Source organism: Protopterus annectens, chromosome 4.part1 (genome assembly GCF_019279795.1).
Source record: "Protopterus annectens isolate FY-2018-M chromosome 4.part1, PAN1.0, whole genome shotgun sequence".
NCBI classification, from domain to species: domain Eukaryota; kingdom Metazoa; phylum Chordata; order Ceratodontiformes; family Protopteridae; genus Protopterus; species Protopterus annectens.
Window position 1 is genome coordinate 445,220,136 of NC_056734.1, and position 21,444 is coordinate 445,241,579.

At 36.0% G+C, this 21,444-nt stretch overlaps 1 protein-coding gene across 6 annotated transcripts in view; it reads right to left on the bottom strand.

Moving 5' to 3' along the window:
* DOCK10 (dedicator of cytokinesis 10) overlaps window positions 1-21,444 on the bottom strand; it is a 2,344,342-nt gene that overhangs the window by 1,993,622 nt on the left and 329,276 nt on the right. For 5 of the 6 annotated variants that reach the window (XM_044070268.1, XM_044070269.1, XM_044070267.1 and 2 more), the window contains exon 1: window positions 8,183-8,359. The exons of the other annotated variant lie outside the window; for it this stretch is intronic. In XM_044070268.1, coding sequence (XP_043926203.1) covers window positions 8,183-8,344 — 162 coding nt within the window. In that variant the 5' untranslated portion in view covers window positions 8,345-8,359. Of the gene's footprint in view, window positions 1-8,182; window positions 8,360-21,444 lie in introns of those variants that run through there. 6 annotated transcript variants of the gene reach the window in all.

Sequence of the window (21,444 nt, forward strand, 5' to 3'; positions counted from 1 at the left end):
GAAATGTAGCTCTATATATATATATATATATATATATATATATATATATCTAAATATATACACAAACACACACACACACACACATTTTATATAGATATATATATATATATATATATATATATATACACATATGTATATATATATATATATATATATATATATATATATATATATATATATATATATATATATATATATATATATATATATATATATATATGTATATATCACAGACATACACAAACACACACCCTTAGGAAGATTTCTAACTAACAAGGTTTGCAATCCTAATGTGAAAGTGTGTCTGTGTGAATGGAATAAATTTAATCTAAACACTGAAGTGAGATGTATTACAACAGTGTATTAGAAACAAAGCATTTACTGAAAAGGAATCTAAAACCAAAGTTAATGATCCTTGCATGACTGAATCTCAGTACTGCTTCTCTTCCTCCTGTAATCACCATTTCTGTGCAGAGAGCAGAATGCAAAATTATGCTATATTCGATTAGTTATAACGGGCATATTCCATGCTTAATGCCCAACAACTGTCATGCAGATCAAAACTTGGAAATAAAACAGCATGGCTAAAATGATGAGCATCCATTACAGAAGAAGGAACTCCAGATAATGCAAGACCACAAGGTAACGGAGAAGCACATTTTAACATTCTGTAATCTCTTACTGTATAATTGAATTTCCCGACTATTGCAAGCTAAGCTACTTGGAGATTGAAAACGTTAGCACTTCAATCATTTCAAAGAATTAACAGAATATGTCAACAAAGCATAATACTGATAACATTTCTTAGTACTAGTACTCAGAACAATTTTGAATGTATAATTCTGATACCATTCAACTTATATTTGATATTCCCTATATACCTGAAATTACTTTATTCTTACATTATGCCTTAATGTAAGCAATAAGAGAAAACATGTTTAGGCTGTTACCTCCTTTGACATTTCATGTTACAACCATTAGTTTTAGAGCCCTTATCTGCACTAAAGGCTGATGCCACTCCTTTAACACTTCAGCTCATTGCACACCTATCAGGTTTTGTTTCCTGTTTCAGTCTGTCCTGTAGTTTGATCTGTCAGTCTTTGTCTCACTCAACTGTCACTAATGTGACTATGTTTTACTGATGGGGATGTATAATGGATAGGTCTACTTCCCGTCTGCATTTCTGTCAGTTTATGCATTAGCTGATTCTAAAGTCTCTGACAGCTTACACTTGCAGTGCAAAGATAACCATGGACTTTTTTTTTTAGTAAATAAAACAGAAATGTACTCTTTTTCTCTGCACATATGTAGGCAGGCATAATGAATTAAAATGTCTTTGTGCCATCACTCTTTATTAATCAGTTGTTGTTTGTCTTTCGGCTTTTCCCGGTTAGGGGTCGCCACAGTGGAACTCCGGTCCGCTAATGACTGGCAGTTGGTTTTTATAGTGTCGAGTTGCCAGCCCGATGCCCAACCTTCAACAAAGGCATGCCCATTCAACGCATGTCTTTTGAATGCCCACTCGACCGCGGGGAGGACATGCAGGCTTCACACAGAAGGCACTCCCAACCCAAGCCGAGAAGTGAATGGGAGAACCTCTTGCTGTGAGGCAACAATGCTGCTGCTGTATTAAATAGTAATTCTGTTAAATTGTCTTATATTCTAGAGGAACACAGCAATCAGATTGGCTTTCACTATTGTGGGACCTTGCTTGCCATAGTTTGTGCCAAACCTTGACTATGCAGATGTCATATGGTAAGGTAGGCTTGATTCGGACTAACTGAAGAGTAGCCAGTGGCATGGCTAGGGTTGGGCGAGAGGGGCAGTCTGCCCTGGGTGGCACTTTAGGGACTGTTAACTTTAATACTTAAAAAAAAAAAAAAAAGCAAACAAAGCAAAACAAAAAAAAAAAACAAACCAAAAAAAAAAAAAAACAACAAAACAACTGTTTAAGGATGTTCTTCTTAAAGAACGGTCCCGTAGCATCACATCTGTGAGTGCATTGTTCTTTTCCTGTGGGTGATTTGTTCTCTTCCTGTCCACTTGCAATTTTAAAATATTTGCTGTAAGGAGTTTTATACTTGCTGTGCTGCCTCATTTAATTCTTCTGCTACTGCTTCTATTCAAGTAAGGAGAGTTAATTGCTGCTTACATTTGTTTTTCTGCTGGTTAATTGCTGCTTACATTTGTTTTGCTGCTGGTTAATTGCTGCTTACATTTATTTTCCTGCTGGTTAATTGCTGCTTACATTTGTTTTGCTGGTTCATTCCTGCTTGAGAGAGAGAGAGAGTGTGTGTGTGTGTGTGTGTGTGTGTGTGTGTGTGTGTGTGTGTGTGTGTGTGTGTGTGTGTGTGTGTGTGTGTGTGTGTGTGTGTGCTGTGTGTGTGTGTGTGTGTGTGTGTGTGTGTGTGTGTGTGTGTGTGTGTGTGCATGACTGCTGCTGTGCTATCTGATTTAATTCTTCTGTTGCTGCTGGTTAACTGCTGGTTCCTCGCTCCCCAAGTGTGTGTGTGATTGCTGATGTGTTGCCTGATTCTGATTTAATTCTTCTGCTGCTACTGGTTAATTGTTTTGCTGGTTCCTGCCTGCCCAAGTGTGTGTGTATGTGTGTGTGTGTGTGTGTGTGTGTGTGTGTGTGTGTGTGTGTGTGTGTGTGTGTGTGTGTGTGTGTGTGTGTGTGTGTGTGTGTGTGTGTATATGATTGCTGCTCTGCTGCCTGAATCCGATTTAATTCTTTCTGCTGTGCGTCAAGTGGATTTTACAAGGAGCTGAGAGTTTCAGAGGAACAAACGTTTAGTGCTGTGTATACTAATGTGTTTACATTGTTAGTAGCACAACAGGTAGTACACTTGCTTTAGATGCAGAAGGATGTGGGTTCTACTCGCATGGTATGTAGATGGATTGCTGATACTGTACTGTGTTGTACTAAAGGGAATGGATGCTCCAGTCCTGTGAATGTCCTCCTTTGTTGGAGATACCTAGTAACTATGAACCTGTTATCAGTTTGCCATCCACTTTCTATTGCAATATTACTAGCTTATATTTTTTGAATGTAACATAGGCAGTTTATTCTTCAATGGCAACAGGCACTTTTTTGTAGATGAAACAATGAAATATAAAGTTGTTTGCCAGCAGCAACCTCTTCATTAGTTACATATCTCTTTAATGGGAATCATATAGATGACTTTTACGTCTGCAGATATTGTGCATATTTACTGATTGGTGGACTGTAATGACAGTAGTTTGAGTAGACTTTTATGATGGAATTGCTCTGAAGTGGGCAGTTCTGTAATTATTGCTTCATACATTTTGCTTCACTACTTACTGGAAAAATATTCAAAACAATAAAATTAAAACATGCTCTAAAAAGTGTGCTGTATTATACAAGGAATATAATTTAATACAATCAGGACAGTGAATCAAAGAACACATCTATGTGTGCAAGTGGCCTATGATTTGAAAACAGACCAAAGGTAACCTTTAGAAATGACACAGAAGAGCACAAATATAATAAAATGACAGCATTATCCTCCATTGGCCAGATGCATTTTCTTTGAATGTGGGTTTCAGTGCTGTTTCAATGAAAGTGAGTTTCAAGGGCAGAGAAGTTTTAATGCTCAGTCTGTTTTCAATGTGAGACTGTAGTGCTTTGTTTAGCAGATGTCTATCATTGTTTGCACTATAAGATTTAAAATAAAAGTTTTAAATGAAATCCAAATAATCATTGTAGAAGTAAAGCATAAAGCAGTATGCACATTGCAGTGTTTATGGTAAATGGGGAGAAATAACCAAGTAATGGGACACTGGAATGCCTGCAGGGTGGAGTGCTGTGTCTGGGGTTGCCCCATTTGACCATGATTTTGTGAGGGGGAGGGACAGCAAACTCAAAGACAGCCCTTTGTGGCAAAAACTCTAGCTATGCCACTGAGAGTCACTCAGTACAATCAGGCCACATCATCATGAGAAAATCACTGTGATGTCCCCACTGTGGCCAGTAATCAAGGAGCCTGAATCATCACCACTGACACTGGAGAGGGACATTCACTTGGAATACAAATGGATACACTCATTATTTCCAGATGTAGACCTCTCTGCAACTAGCACAATTTCCCTTAAGGGCACACAGGGGACACACTCAGCTAGGGCTTTGAGTTTCTCTCTCTATCTCTCTCCAGGTCCCCAGTAAGGCCCCCCCTCTGACACAGCTGCACAGTTAAGTCATCAGCCAAGTGTCCAAGCCATGTCCTCCACCAATCTCTCTGTGAATCCAGTGCTTCATGTCTCTGCTCCAAGTAGCTGACACACACATTCTTTGAGATTTAAGTTTCCCCCACACATACCTGGGAAATGTTGGCACAGACTACCTGCCTTACCAACTTTGCCCAGACTAAATGGTAAATTCACTGACAATCAGTCAATTACTAAAAGGCTCTTAAAAGGGTATCCAATTATACTGAGTGAAATTAATATCAATACAAATGGTAATGTTGACTAAACAGACAGGCTTTCAGGAGTGGCCAGAGTTATTCACCAAATAAATACATGCAAATACACTCAAAGGTTAAAATATTTTTTGAAAGGACCAGCCACAATAAAAAGTTTAAATATATTTAATAATAAATAATAAAAGAACATGAAAATAGGACACATCTATTTACAGTAAACACTAGAGTTTCAACCACAAGAAATATTAAAATAACACAGATGAATAGTTTTACACAGATGCAGAAAAACAGTACTTAACTAATCTCACTATATTTTCCTGACTAAACTAAAGAGTTATTATTCTCTGATTCACTTACAAGAGCAAGGCAAGATGAAGTAGGTGAGGTATTCTTCTATGTTAGGTTCCAAGAAACAGACTGCTCCTGAGACTTCTGTCTCACCTAATATTAAAATATTATTTCTATACAGAATGACATCACATACATCTGACTTCTGGTTCTCCATGCAACCCCCCATTGCTAGAACCTGTCAGGATTTATTACATATGTATCAATAATGCACACACAGAGAGCCTTGCTAAGATCTGATGAACCTCCTGGAAGGCATAAAACAATTTCAAACCACCAACCTTCCAGAGTAGCAATTAGCTCCCTTTAAGAGACAATACAGAAGGCTTGTTAATACTTGGTTTCCCAGACATTTTGTCTCTGGCTGCAATCAGAACTGTATATTCAATCAATTTTTTATGGCCTAATTTAATTTCAACTATTTTTATAGTCATCTGGAACTGAGATTAGCCTCTTCTCTTCCACTATCCTCTGTTAAAACATGCACATTTAATTCAGTTACAATACAGTCAGTCCCCACTGTTGGTACATTTTTAACACATGCAACTTTACAAACACATTTCCAACACAATCATCTGTATAAATCAGTTTGATATTCAAATAACATATAATTCTTTACAAATTTCCAGCTGGCATATGTTACACATCCACAGCCCTACTTCTCATCACAATCAACAATAAATAAATAAATAAAAAATTGGCAAAGGAAAAACTGAGAATAAACTTGAACAATACCAGACTATGTAGAAGGCATTTGGTGAGGCTAATGTGCACATAACCTATAAATCCTATGACAAAATCAAAATTACAAGAGCATTGGTAAAATCCACTGAAATCTTTAGGGGAGGCTTCCTCAGTAGGTTATAGTACAGGCTGATTGATAGGTAAATAGCAAGCATACCTCTCAACCAATAAGCAAAAGAAATGTGGTTAAAGCCAAAAACAATGGGGGAGACAAAGGCCCCAAAATAGGGACAATTTTTAAATATTGCTCTTATAAACCTAGGAAGTCAATAAGCTAAATGATTTTGCATTAACATGTATTTTCTGAAGGATATGAAGTCTGAAACTCAAATGTCTGCAATTATTTCCTGACATTAATCCGCAATGACTTGCTAGAAAACCACAAATTTTATGAGGGACAGACCAAAAATAAATGGCAAAAATCTGGACATTCTGCACAAACCTGGGCATTTGAGAGGTACGATAGTGAGTTAGATAGCTAGACAGACAGACAGACATACAGATGGATAGATATATAATGTGTGGGTGTGTTTCACAGAAGCATAGCTAGGGTTGGGGGAAGGATGGAACCATGGTCAGGAGATTTGTTTTTTTTAAATGTACTCTCCTCAAATGTCCTCTATGAGACAGGAGTGTGAGAGAGAATTAGGATCAGGGTCTTCTCCTTAAAGAGGGGAGGAGGCCATAATCAGAGAATGTACCATATGTTTAGTCTCATATACAGTGTAAAGGCATAAGGCAATAGAGCATGAGGGTGTAGGGTAGATAGGAGAGAACCAGATCATAGCAAGAAACAGCACGGGGTACCAAATCAGACAGCTAGAGTTCGGGTGTAATATAAATGTCTTCTTGTCACAGATGCAATGCCCAGTATTGGTAATCTTACAGATATGAGAAACAAACATTTATTAAAACATTATCAGCAATGGGTGATGAACATTTCTGTTACATTTTAAAGCACTTTTGAGAGGGCAAGCCCATCTGCAGCCCCTAACACCCCATTAGATCTATAACTAAATGCATGCTGACTGTATTCTAGGGTAGTAGAATACTTTGATATACCTCAGCATCTGACTAGGTACATAGCTACTCACATTCACTACAGTATTCTTGTAAGTCATAGGATCTCACACACACACACACACACACACACACACACACACACACACACACACACACACACACACACACACACACACACACATGCACACAACCCACATGCACAAATGCACACACATGCAGACATACCCATATGTCAGTGTGCATACATAAAGACACACAAACCCACATATATCCATGTGCACACACACGCACACATGCACACACACACAGACACACACACACACACACACACACACACACACACACACACACACACACTGCTAGCAACCTGTAATTTGGAAAGTGAGGGTCCCTTGGATATGTGCATTGCTGCATATTAGAAGCATAAGAGGATGGAACACATGTACAGCTGCCATACATAGGAATGTGTCTTGATCTGCATCACCGTCATTGCATGATTTCTTAACCATCAGTGTTGCCCTTCTCCTGTATAAAAGAAAAACCTTCTTCCTGTCAGCTATATGACATATTTTCTGTAGTTCTGAGACTGTCCAGACAATTAAGGATGTAGTACAGAAGAATGGAAAAACTAACCAGTCCTTTCTTTTTGGCAACTAATGTCATGATTGTCTTTTATTTTCTTTGGCATTAAGTGCTTCAACAGCCTAAATCTTTTCTTTTTTAACATCAGCTATTCTACAGAGTGTCATACTCCTTTTCTAAAATATAATTCCTTAAAATAAAACTAGTCCATAGTTCTGAACATCCTGAAATATTCTTATAATCAACCTGAATTTTTAAAAAAATCTGTCTTACATTAAATAGTTGTGATGGCAGAAAGACAAGTTGTCTATTTAGTCTGCCCAGTTTGTGAGTTAGCCCCTTCAACAGCACAGTACAATAAACTAAAATTACATTTTACACGTTACAATACAAAAATGTTTATTTAACTACATAGGTGCATTATAAAAAAACTAATGAACTCTTTTATGTGCACAGAGTCATCAAACATAATAGTTCTGTTATTTTGCACATACACATGACATTCATGCTAAGAGCTGCAAATGTTTTCAAAATGATGGTATAGTCTGAATAAAACATGATCCTTTCATCATCTTTACGTTTGTCTCACACCTTCGCAGTCATTTGTTGAATAGGAATTATTTGTTAAAATGTTATAAATGACTACTATTATTCAGGTGATCGATGGCCATACAGCAAATGGATGTAATTTAAAAGCTTTAGCAGCTACAATACTTAAGTCATTTCCTGAAGAAAATGTAGTTCTATGTAATTATAATAAATAAAGAAAAAAGGAAATCTGACGTATGTCACACATATCAGATATGCAAAAATAAACAGACTCAGATATACAGAATGAAAGAGACCAATAGTAGTTTACAAATAAGTATTGCGATCAGCCCTCTTAAAAACATTCTAACCATAATGTTTTTTAACTGAATATCCATAAGTGAAGTTATTAAGTTCCTGCAGATACATCAAATTATGTCATCCACGTGTCCTCTCAGTTAAAAAGCTCAAATGAAATGGTATGCATGCACAGATGTTAGAGTACACTATACCATGGTTAGAAGTGTTCTGGGTCTGCTGAGTTCATCACAGTTATCCTGAAGCAGAACTTCATGTGACAATTGTTCCTGGCGGCGCATACAAATGTGAGCACAGTTCCTCTGTACCACAGAACGAAAGACTTGAAGCAGAACAATGCTGGCGGTACAACCCATGCCTGCATCCTGAAGCCCACAGAATAACTTCTGTGTGCATGCTGTGTCAGGCAGACAGTACAGCCTTGTCTCAGCATCAGCCTACTCTGCAGCTGGAAGCAGCAAAGCCTCCAATCCTGGAGCGTAACCCTGGTCAGCTGATCAAAGGCAGCTATCTGGCTCTGATACACAAGTCCTTAGTACCTGAAGTAAAGAACTAAGGAATCCTGTCTTGTGCAATAAATGAATAGTAATACCATAACTTTTTTTATTTATATTTCAGAGAAAACCTGAATTTGTACTTCATTTATGATGCCTCAGTTTTATGATCTGAGGCTTAAGTGAGTAACTGGATTTTAAAAGCAATTATGTGATAGATTTACTAGAATGAGTCTAATATGTAAACACTGTCCACATATTTTCACTTGATAGTAGCTACAGGAAGTCAGCTTTACTGTGCCACTTTCCTGTGCATGCTGAATTCTTGCAGGAATCAGGTTCAAAACCCAGTGAAGTACAGACACAATGAATGTAGTCTAAGCTTAGAATGGTGTGCTTTGAATGTGAAAGTCAGTTCTACAAATAAGCTATGGGTGTTCAGTATATTCCATAACATCAGAAGTGCTATACTTGTCGTCATAGTTATTAGATGCTTCTCTGAGTCATTTAGCATAAATAAGATCCTAAAAACAACCTGTGGGTTTCTCAGGATCATACAGAGGAAGCCACAAGTGCTGATTAATCCTCATTCAGCACTATCTACTTAAGGAAACAGAATTCTCAAGTTCTGATTGATGCAATTAACCTAACAAAGAAAGCACACATAGCTTAGCTGAAAGACTGTGTCATAGCATCAAAAACATTCTGAGCAGAGCTTTCTAAGAAAAAGATGATAGCAATCATATGCTGGAACATAAACTGCAAGTCGAGAACCTACAAAATATTAAACGGTCACACTGTTATGGGACAATATTAAAGCATACAGCACAAATCCTTATCTTTTAAATTCTTTTAACTTCTGAGGTTACCTAAGGAGCACTTCAGGTGAAAATGTACAGATCTTGCCATGTTTGAAATGGAAAACAGTTGTAGCATATGCACAATAATACCTATTTTGATGAAATTGCAGTAGAAAGGTAATGCCATTGATAGAAGGGTATGGTTAAAATGAAATACAGCAGAGTGTTCTCTTTGGACAATAAAGCCACTTACCACAAAACAGGTGGTTTGATTCCAATGTCCCATAACTGGAAAAATCAACTTGGATCTAAGCATCTTTGGCCAGATAAGACAGTGCCCTTGCTGCAGGGGGTCTTGGAGTAGGAGGGAGTGTATTACTGCAACAAAAAGCTGAAAATGTTATGCCAAGGTTGCACTCTGTTGCAGATAAGAAAAGCCTTGGTTTCCAAACAACAAAATATCCTTTTTTTTCTTTCTCCAATACTGCGGGACATTAGGATCAAAATACTTTAGTAAGAGAGGTAAACAGAGGTTTATGCCCACAGAAGTGCCCAGTAAGGACACACAGGTGGGTAATATGCTGTATAAAAATTTCTACTTTAGTCTCATTGCATTATTTGTTCACTTATACAGAATTAATAGAACAATATACATTCTTTTTTTTTGCGGGTCAGGCTTTTCTGTTTGGATGCCTTTGTGCCCATTATTTCAGGACTTTGAAGTTTAGGTTTAACATACTGTTCCTTAGCATGCAAACATTCTGTGCTATTGTTCAAAGTAGTGAAATGTGATTGTTTTCATGATTGTACAGGAGGCCTTTTTACAGAAGGTATTATTTTTATACCTAAACCAGATTTCTTTGCTTGAACGTGGTTCACATGGCTCACACGATCAACAGCCATTAATCTAGAGTGCATTTCATATCTGTAAGGAGGCTAAACCAGTCTGAAAAAGTGATACTTTGTGGTTTTGAGTCTAATTGTAGAATATGACTTAAGGCGTCAGCTATTAGTCGGTGGCTGACCAACGGTATCAGTGGATCAGCAGGCAGCACACTTACCTCTAATGCTGGGTTGATAAGAAATTGTTCATTCTTTCTCTGTTGCTTGAATTTAAGTTCTAATGCTGCCATGATAGCACAGCATAAGGAGGGGTCATTTTAGGTTGCCCTATTTCAGATGATACATTTGGGTCCTAGCTGCACAAGATGGATGTAGCACAGATGAAGGCAAACATTCTATTGTACAAAGTGAAAAGAGTGTAGCAATGTCCCCACGGTTCTGAGCAAATCGCTTTTTGTTAGTACATATATGCCACTTCAGGCCTCCTCTGAAAATATTCCCTTCACAGTGGGGCTACCCAGCCAGTATAAAGTAAATAAAATGAATATATAATTCTTCACTGCTTAATTTTTATTTTCTCTGGCTTTATTTTCAGCAATTTATCTCTACGTAATGCTGTAAAAAATAACCATTTGACCAGCAAAGATGTTTGGAGAATACTGAATTATGTCAGAAGAGCACTGCTTGTTTTCAAACATTGCTGACAAATAATGTTTTAGTGTAATTTCAACAAATTCTTTGAAAAAGATTGCATATCAGGGATACATTCAAAACCTGCTATTTGCTCTTGTTTGCGAGTTATCAGAGGTTATATAATGTGCATATGGCTTTTCCTAATGTAGCTTCAGTTTGTTTGTTTGCCTGTAAGACTGCATAACTTTTTTTTTTAAGTCAGGCCACAAACTGATTTAATTTTTCAGTGGATCTGAAGGACATGACAAACACTAGTGCAGATAATTTGAAAAGAATTTCCATACAATTATATCAGGCTGGGAATTTACCATAACTATTTCAACAAAATTTCAGTGAAAACCTTCCAGTGTGTATCAACCATACAGCTGTTTTTCCTGCTTACACATGAATCAGATTTGCAGACAATAACATTTTTCTTTTTATGTACAGAGGCAGCCAAGTGCGGAAAAAGGACACATGATAATGAGGTTTGTGTTACTTTCAGCAGGAAGTTTTTTTTTTTTTTTAACAATGAAGTTCACTAAAGCATAGGAACAATAGATTATAAAAAGGAAAGGCTGCAGCACAACAAAGAGCTACAGAAGACCCATGAGTTGTGTAGTAAACAACAGTACAGAACATTATCTAGTACTCTTCTATTCATTTACAAAGCACTTCTCGAAATGCATGAAAGTCATATGTGCTAACTACAAAATACCAAAATGCACCATGACTTTAATAGTGTTGGATGACATCAGAATAGCAGGTGTGATTTTAAAAAAACACCTTGAAAAAAGTCAGGATTTTTTTCAGTGACTCAAAATTAAATACGTGGTCCAGAGGAAAATGATTCACTCAATAAAGCCCAATGCATGTAGCAAAAAGTAAAAATAAGTCAATCAACACAATGTAGTGGCCAAAACTGATAAAACTAAATGATTTATTCAGAACTCAGTACATTAGCGCTTTCACAGTAATTACACTACTTTAACAGATGTTACAGAACTGCCAAGTCAAAGCACATAAAAACATAATTACAAAACTCACAACCAACCAGCAGTTACAGTCAATTAAAGCCATTAATCAAAACAGTGATCTGCCTTAAAGGTACAGCTCTTACAGTTCTAAAAAATAAGTACATATAACCCTTCATAAAAATATATATGCCACCACTTATATATTTTTCTCGTTTTAAGAAAAGGTTTCATCGGGACTTTCCCATCCACAACCTGGTACTTTTTAAAAACTCTCCAAACTAACTTCCTACTTCTGAATGATTCCCTGGCTAAACTGAAATCTCACCAAACCTGGAAAGCTCTACTGTCTATTGCAGAAACATACACCGCCAACTTTTACTAACATGTGAACAACTGCATACAAGCAGCTGTACCCAAAAGAAGCAAATGCAGAGGAAACGCTAAAAACAAACAGCCCTGGTGGAATTACAAGATAACAAAAGGAAGAAAATAACATCCAAAAATAAAAACTACAACACCTAGCAAAACAAAAATCTAATAACCAAATTATACGAACAACTTAGGAACATAAAAAATCTACTAAGTTCAGGTCTGAGAAAACAAATATCCACACAGGGCAAGGATAACAAAAAGGCCTTTTCCAGCTCTATCCACTATCTCAAGAATAATACACAGCATTGCTCTGTGCTAACTATAAATGGTGGCACTTATATGGAAGTCGTGGATATGGCAAACCTACTAGCTGACAAATTCAGCTCAACCCCCCCCCATAATCTCAAATGAAATATCAGCAAACTATACAATCCCAGTTATCACACAGGGCCAAGTCTGGAGGCACTAAAAAAGCCAAAAATACAGCTTTTGTGGGCCCTGACAATATTCAAGAATGTATTCAGAATAGCATAAAACAAGATATTCCTATGCCTAACAATATCTTTCAACCTCAGCCTCCAAACTGACTCCGTACCAAGGGTATGGAGGACAGCAACAGTCATACTCCCAGTACAAGGAAGGGTCATCCACTGACCTGGGCAATTATCATCCCACAAGTCTGGCCAGCATCATATGTAAAGCCATAGAAACACTTATCAAGGAACTAATAAATAAGGGCATAAGAAACGTCCAAACACTAGACCCATCACAGTCTGGTTTTGTTGAGGGCAGTTCATGTCTACTGAACCTAATGGGCTTTTTTGAAAAATTCACCAAAACAATGGATGAAGGGATGACAGTACTGACTGTCTACTTTGACCTGGCAAAGGTCTTTGACACCATACTCCACTCAGGCATTGTGGGTAAGATACCTTAAACTAGGAATTAACCCCTACATCACCTGAAGGATTGGAAACTGGCTCACAAATAGGACATAGGAAGTCAGGATAGTAATTGCCATCTCAACAAAAAAAGACCTGTCATAACTGGGGTCCCACAGGGCTCTGATCTGGGGCTGCTGTTATTTGGCATCTACTTCCCAGAAATCAAAGCAAACATCAATGGCCTCTGGCTGACCCAGTTTATGGATGACTGCAAGCTGGTATCAGTCACTGAATCCCACAAGGATTCAAGTATCCTACAGGAGGACTTGTCTCAAACAAATAATTGATGTCAGAGACATGGACTAAAACTAAATGCCAAAAGTGCATTATTACTTACTTTGGAAAATTGACTACCCCTGAAAATTATCAAACTGAAATCAGACCCTAAGAGTAGACCCAGTAGTCACAGATTTGGACATTTATATTGACAATGACTTAGTTTTCAACCAATACAATGTTGTGAGAAAGTCCTTCTATACTGAGCAGCTTATAAATAATGGGAAAGCATCTAATTCCATAGCAGTCAATGTGCCACTTTTCTTGGCTCTCATTAGCCTCATCATATAATACAGTGTCCCCCTTTGATATGCACCTGTCCAGGCATGTGCAACAACTGGAGCACCTACAGAAATTCCTTCCAAAAAGAACAGTGGGCCTAAGGCACATGACCTACATGGATGGCCTTAAAGACCTGACACTATACTAGGTCTCATACAGACTATTAAGGGCCAACTTATGATTATAAGGCATCCACAGACCCAGCACTAATGGACCTACTGTACATCCACAAGTCATATGGTATTAGAAATGCTCAGTCAAGTGATAAACAGAATGGTCTGTAGGGCCAGGTAAAAATCCCAGAGGATACCACTTCTGTGGAAGATAGTCACCATATACGTAAAATACAAGCCTTACATCACCATATTTAATCTGGATCAGTGGATGGGAAATAAGAAATTTACCCCCGGACTAACCCCTATCCAACTAATGGACTGAGGGAGAGCCTGAACACCCTTACACTAGGGATCCCTAATACAACGAAGGCAAGACACAAACAAAATAATCTACACATAAGCAGTAATTAAATGTAGCTATGGCAAGGATATGCAGCAACACAGCTGAGTGTCAAATAGAATCATGGCGAGGCTTAAAATGTCCCATCAGGAATGATAGTCTAATACCCACCTATGAACCTATAACATAAAATGGCAGAACATATTATTTTTCCACAGAATATAGTATTATTTTGGTTCTTATTTCGCAAGCATATACCCATGATATAAATGAGACACACACTGCTTGTCAGGTTGAAACAAATACAAAATGTTTATTTTTGAAACAAATGGTAAATCCAGAACATCCTAATGACTACACGAGACTGCTGATGCTACCCAGTAATAAAGGGCCATTTCTCTATAACTACACAAAGTATTAACAGCAATTGTTTTAGAGTACTACTGCTTTCTGACATTTAGCTACAGAATGCACTTTGATGGTGGTTTCTGATATAAAGACACATACAGATTTGTTTTTTTGCAAAATGTAGTTTCTGCAAATAAGTCTGAGCTATGTGTGTCGGGGGAGGGGTATAATTGTACCCAGAGTAGCCACACCATGTTACAACTGCAACGTACATTTTTCTGGAAAAAAATATTGTATTTTTACTTCTGAGTACTGTGAATCGAGAACACATAGATTATAGGGATTCATTTTGCTCAGTCTCTTCTGCAGTGGTCAACTAGTCATCAAGTGGAAAGAAAACATACTACCAGACTGTGATAACAAAAGGCCTCTGAACTCCAGCTTTACTAGGTGTATATAAGAAGCCATATGACAGATCAGAGATAACAGCTCACAATAAAAAAAAATATGGGCCTTATAAAAAAGATACTTTGATATAAAACATACACACTGTGTTCGAGTGGAATATGTCACTTTTGAGAGAGCATACAACCTCTTTTTGAATCACATAAAGATAATGGCCATAGAGCTATTTGGCAGATCCTGCCCCCAATAAAAAATATCAGAAATCAGACATAATCATGAAACTGCTATCTGCTTTCAGGCATGATCTGACCCCAAGCTTTTCTTAAAGATAAATAATTGTGTATTATTGTTTTAGGAAATGTTGCAGAGGAAAAACAGCTGAAAATGCTCAGATGGAACTGCTGTTTGTTTTATTTGAAGAAATTGATATCACAATGTATGTTATTGCTATAGAATAATGATGCAATACTAGTGTTATTGAAAATTATCATAAAAGAAGCTCTGTGTGTACACATTACCTTGGCTGAAATGAAATGTAGTATAGATTGATTTGTTGATAAAAATATGCCATCTTCTTCATAACTACACTAGGATATTATTAAATCTACCAAGGATGCCCCCAACTCAGGAAGACAGGACCATTGTAAGCAGTCATTGGGTCTATAAAATGCAGTCATTGTGGTCTATTCCAATTATCTGATTCTGCAGTACATACTGAAGTACATTATACTCCCTGCTGTACTGTTGCAGATCATGCTTGAAATGAGTATATTTAATGTCCAATGCATCTTTCTAGCAAAAATAGTAATTAATAACAACAACAATAATAATAATAAAGTATGTAGCTTCATGGATTTATTTCACACAGAAATAGGATTCCTGTAGCACACAGCTAACAAATTTGTGAATGAACACATCCAATGGTTTTTCACATATTATATCTGAATCAAACATGTTGTGCATTTGATTTATTATTTAAAGGAATAGTGGGTAGGATTAACAAAACTTTATTTCATGTATCAAATTGCTGCAAGTCCCTCATAGTGATTTGTTTTATGTGATACTGATGACAGTGAGACAATATGATTCTTACCTAAAGTACAATGAAATGCAGTATAGCACAATGAAAGACAAATGTATCTCATTACGTTGCACTTACCGTTCATTGGTAATTGAATAATTTATAACTATTAATATTCTTAATTAATATGATTATTAATTAGTTAATTTATTAAGTACTTACTTAAGCAGTTTATTAATTAATAAATTTAGTTAATGTAATGAAAAGGTCATTTGGCAAAAGAACCACCAGCACAATAACATTTTAAGGCAGTCAGGCCATGTGACCACAGTAGCTCGAAGGCATCCTTCCTGTTTTGATTGACAAGGTTATAGAATGGAGACAGCCATGCATGTAAGTACATCAGCATCTGGGTTCCTTCCCTGCAGCTGTCATAGTCAGGCTGTATTATGTACCGCCAGACATGCAGTAATACAAAAGGTGCATCACAGTAATGCAACAGGATGCACATTTTATGTAAAATGTTATTAATGAATAATCAGATGTATAAGTCTAAATATTGAAAGGGTGCCCATAAGTGTAATGCTATCACACTACATCCCCCCTCCCCCCAAGCAACAACAATGTGTTAAACCATTAGTTATTAGTTAGTGTTAGACAGGTTATTAAACACACACCGTACACATGGTTTAACACATTGTTGTTGTTTGGGGGGGTGTAGTGCAATAGCATTACACGTATGGGCACCCTCTCAATATTTAGACTTATTATACATCTGGGACATAACTGTAGCCCTGTTCAGTACTTCACATACAGGCACTGACAACACTTTCAGCATTAGCATTTGTATGTTTTTATATGTTAATGCTCGTTGATATAACATCCTGGTTTGTAGTAATACACATATATGCTTCTCGCTTTTGAGAAGTAGAGTGTAAAATAACTAGAATGCAATGCATGAAACACATTGAATCACTGTGTTTAACTCAAATTACTTGTTGTTAGGTTTTCTTGATTTTTGCATATTGTCTTTCTCTTTAAAAGGTGAAAAGCAAGTCAGCACTGCTCTGACTCTGAAAGAGTTAACTTTAAGTAACATCTGTCATGTGACTACTTGTGCTGCATTTAAATTCCCTTTGACTTACAGAGTGCATTTGTCTGAAGAAGTCTGTTTATATTAACAGACAAAAAGCGCTTTACACTTGGATTTGTTGATTCTTGTTTTTTGGCTTATTTTGGACTTTTTTCCATCACAGCATTGGTTTTTAAAGGACATTGATTTTATTAAATACTTGTTTGTGGACGCTGGCATTTTTCCTGAGCCATTTTTCTTGTTTTTCACATCAGTTTTTTGTTCTTGGGAATCCCAACTTGTGTAAGAGATCTCTCACCCAAGACAGAGATTCCTGACACTTTTAAAAAGACTCTTTAAAGACAGGCAAGAACTCTAAATATGGAAAAAATGTGGATACACTGTAGTCTCCAATGCAGTATAACTGGAGCTAGATACATTGTGAACACTCGATGCAGGCGATAGTCGAAAAAGGTAAGGCATAGAACTGATAATGTGATCCAAACACACAACACCTTAAGGCATGCCTGAAATCTGGATGACTAGGAATGTGATAAGCATCTTTTAAATCAAATGTTACAAAGAGACTTGAAGGAGGAAGAAGAGACGATCATATTAAAGATTCAGTACTGGGAACTGCCGAGCAACTGGAAATTTCTCACATTCAATTTGCTTTGTGTAAAATAATCCGTTCGTTATCTTTATCTGACTGTATGTTAATTAATGTTTAATAACTGGTTGAGGAAAATGTCTATGATGTATAGGTTAAAATGAATTACATTTTGGGAAGACTGAGTTAATGATTATGGAATGTATTCCTGGGATACATTTCATTTGAAAAGATGTTGACATAGTTATTTTTCAAATAAAATAACCTGACTACTTAAAGATTTTTTAGGGAAAGATTAGTGGACCCATCTCACAGATGAATATGTTATTTCTGTAATGTGCATAGTTTGGGTAATAATTTTGGAATGTTATTAGATTTAGTTAAAAAAAGAATTATAAAATTATTGGAACGGTAGAATCTTGGAAGTCTACGTGTTTTCATATTGAAAATTTTGTTAAATATGAATGGTTACAAGCCAATGGAAATGATGGCAGGGTAAAAATATGGATTCAATCTTCTTTGTTATCTACATTAATTAAACTGTTGCCTACAGTACAAGGTCTCATTGTAAGAATTATAGATCCAATGAGTAATGTTACTTTTAAAATTATTTTGTGTTATAGAACCCCTGGTATGGGCGATAATGTGCATACTGAATATTTAAGTCTTTTGGATACATTTCTGGATTATAAAAACATTATGATGTTTGGAGATTGTAATTGTACTGACATATGATGGTCTGAATAGATTAGTAGAACATATTTTGAAAAGAAATGCTTAAATCAAAATTTTGGTAGTGTTTTGACACAGTTGGTTACAGACTCTACTAGAGGGGAACATTTGTTGGCCTATGTTATTACAGATAGCTCTGACCTCTTTAGGAATATTAAGGTAACTGTGCCTTTAGGATCTTCATGTCACTATGCAGTACTATTTGATTTTTGATTAAGAATAGTAGTAAGGTCAAAGTTTCAAAATATAATTTGGGTTGAACTGATTATAGTCCATTAATATACAATGTTCAAACAGAAGATTGGGATAGGTTATTTGTATCCTTTCCACTTGAGAATGTTACCACTCACTTGCTGATTTATTAAAAATTTGTGTTAAAGCAAATCCTGTTTGTCGACTAATGTTAAGAAGTTCACTTATATGAATGAATTATGACAAGAAACAAGAGAGATTATAACAAAAGTTATACAAATTTAAAATTAAAGATTAGGGAAACCAGAAATAAATATGAGCTTACATTACTTGATGATACCTCAACCTCTAACAATAAATTATTTTATTGGCATATTAGTTTATCAAAAAAAACTGATATATCTAATTAATTTAGAATAAACAATGTTGCTATATCTGACCCTTGTATTTTATCCAATGAATTTAATCATTTTTGCATCAAATCATAATAATGTTATTGACTCAAATTTAAGTCACAATGTGATTAATGTTAGTGGCATATGTCCAACTATGTTAAAAGATTTAATACTTATGGTAATATCTAAAATAAATAAGTTTTTATCCATGGCTCCAGATGTAACACCTAGTATGTGTTTCGCTAATACTAAAGCTATCCTACTTCTAACTCTACTTATCTTACTTAATGAATTTTTGGTTAAAAAATTTGTAAGTGATGGGTGGAAGATCTCTCAAGGGGAAAGAGATTGTATTAAAAATTCGAGACCTATAAGTTTAACTTCTACTTTAGGAAAGTGTTTTGAGAGATGTTTAATAGAATTGTTAAGTATATCTGGTATTGACTTGTCCTTTATAGATACTATACAACATGGATGTATAAAATGTAGATCTACATTAACTATTTCAATTAGTTTTTATAATTATATAGTTGGAAGCTTTAGAACAGGGAATTTATCCATGAGTTTTATTCCTGGATTTATCTAAGGCATTTGATAGTTTATCTTTTATAGAAATTAAGAAATGTTAACAAAAATTTAAACTAAATGGTTGCATCTTGTTAAATGGATTATTGTTTGGCTTAAGAATGATATGTAATGTGTATGATTTAAGGGAACTTTGTCATCTGTTTTGCCAGTGAAGTTGGGTGTACAACAGGGCTCAATTCTGGGACTGTTGATTTTTTATATATTTCCCGATGGTTGTAATATCTATTTTGTCATGCAAAATGATAAGGAATATAATTCCTTGAGCGTTTATATGAATGAATTATTAGAATGTCCAAAATCATCACTTTTGAAGTTTAATACTGATAAATGTAATATTATATATTTTAGAAGTCCTTCAGTGTACTTATCTACAGTTCTGTTAAAGGTAATGACACAGTATAATGACACTGGAGTATTGGTAACTTCAAACCTGTCATTTGATAAAAATGTTAAAAATGTATGTTGTAAAGCTTTGAGGAAAATGGAATTTATGTTTAAAACATTGACTACAAGAGAGAAATGTTTAATAACAATATTTGTCTCATTTATCTGACTAATTTTAGAATATCAGGCCAATAACAATGCTATCTCCACTTTTAAAATTACTGGAAAAATGTTTCCATAAGCAAGTTTTCCAATATCTTACACAGGAACACCTTTTAACCTCAACTTGATCATCCCATAGTACTAATATAGCTCTACTCTCAATTATGGAACCAGTTAATAAAGCCAGGAATAGTGACAAATTCATATCTGTATTATTCCTTGATCTATCAAAAGTGTTTGGCACTGTTATCCAGACAAAAAATCTAGCAGAAATGTCAAAATTAGGCCTTAGTAAATACCTTAAACTGGTTTCAGGGCTATCTCAAAGGCAGATTCTAATCAGTAAAATGGCAGAACACACTTCCCCCTTCCTTCCTTCCTGTAAACCTAGGTGTCCTATAAGGCTCAATCATTGGACCCATACTGTTTAAAATACTTACCAGCTCACTACAGATCTGTGTCAGCTGATCAAAGTTTCAGAAACTTGAAATTCATATGGTCAAGACTGTGGTGCAATCTTGGAGTTGTATATCTAATTTGCAAGTGTTATGGGGGCACAATCCCCTACATGGGGGGGGGGGGTGCAAGGGGCTTGCCCCCTGCAAAAATGTGAAAAAAGTAGATTTTTTTTTTTATGTTTGAGTTTTTGGAAACTTGATCATATGGTCTCATCTGTATGAGTTTCGAGTTTCTGAAAACTCAGTCATCTGACATAGATCCCTCACTATATACATGCACACATGTCTCAGTTATACAATATGCAGATGATTCAACACTTACATGCTCATCAAATGATCCAACACATGTACAACAAAGTACACAGGAATCTTTCACTGCCACAGAACAATGGTTACAAATATATCAACTTACGTTTAATCCAACAAAATCAGACTACTACTGTTTTAGCCCACAACAAAGTCCCATGGAAAATAATTTAAATATGTTCCCTTAACAGCACCAATATTGAACTAACCTTAGAAACTAGGCTGTTAGAAATGATAATAGACTTGATTACTAAATACAAAATGCCATAAAAACACATCTAAAATTAGGTCTGCTCTACAGAGCTAGAAACTTCCTCACCCCCATCTCTGAAATCACACTAGCAAAAACTTCCTTCCTTCCTCCTTTCCTCTCCGATGCCTCCATTCTTACAAACCTCTAAACATCAAGCATTCATAAACTGGAACAATGTTATCCTAAAATTGTCAAATTTGCTACTAGTGTTCAATATCATACCCATCACTGCACTACACTAAAGACCCATAACTGATCAGAGCTATCCAGCTAGCTAATTATACTCACTCAATTACTCAATGCATATATGACATATAAATATCCTGTGCACTGCTCTAAATGCAACCTTAAAAAAAAATAGTCATCCATTCGCCCTCTACAATCAAATGACCACAAGCAATATACTAATTATAG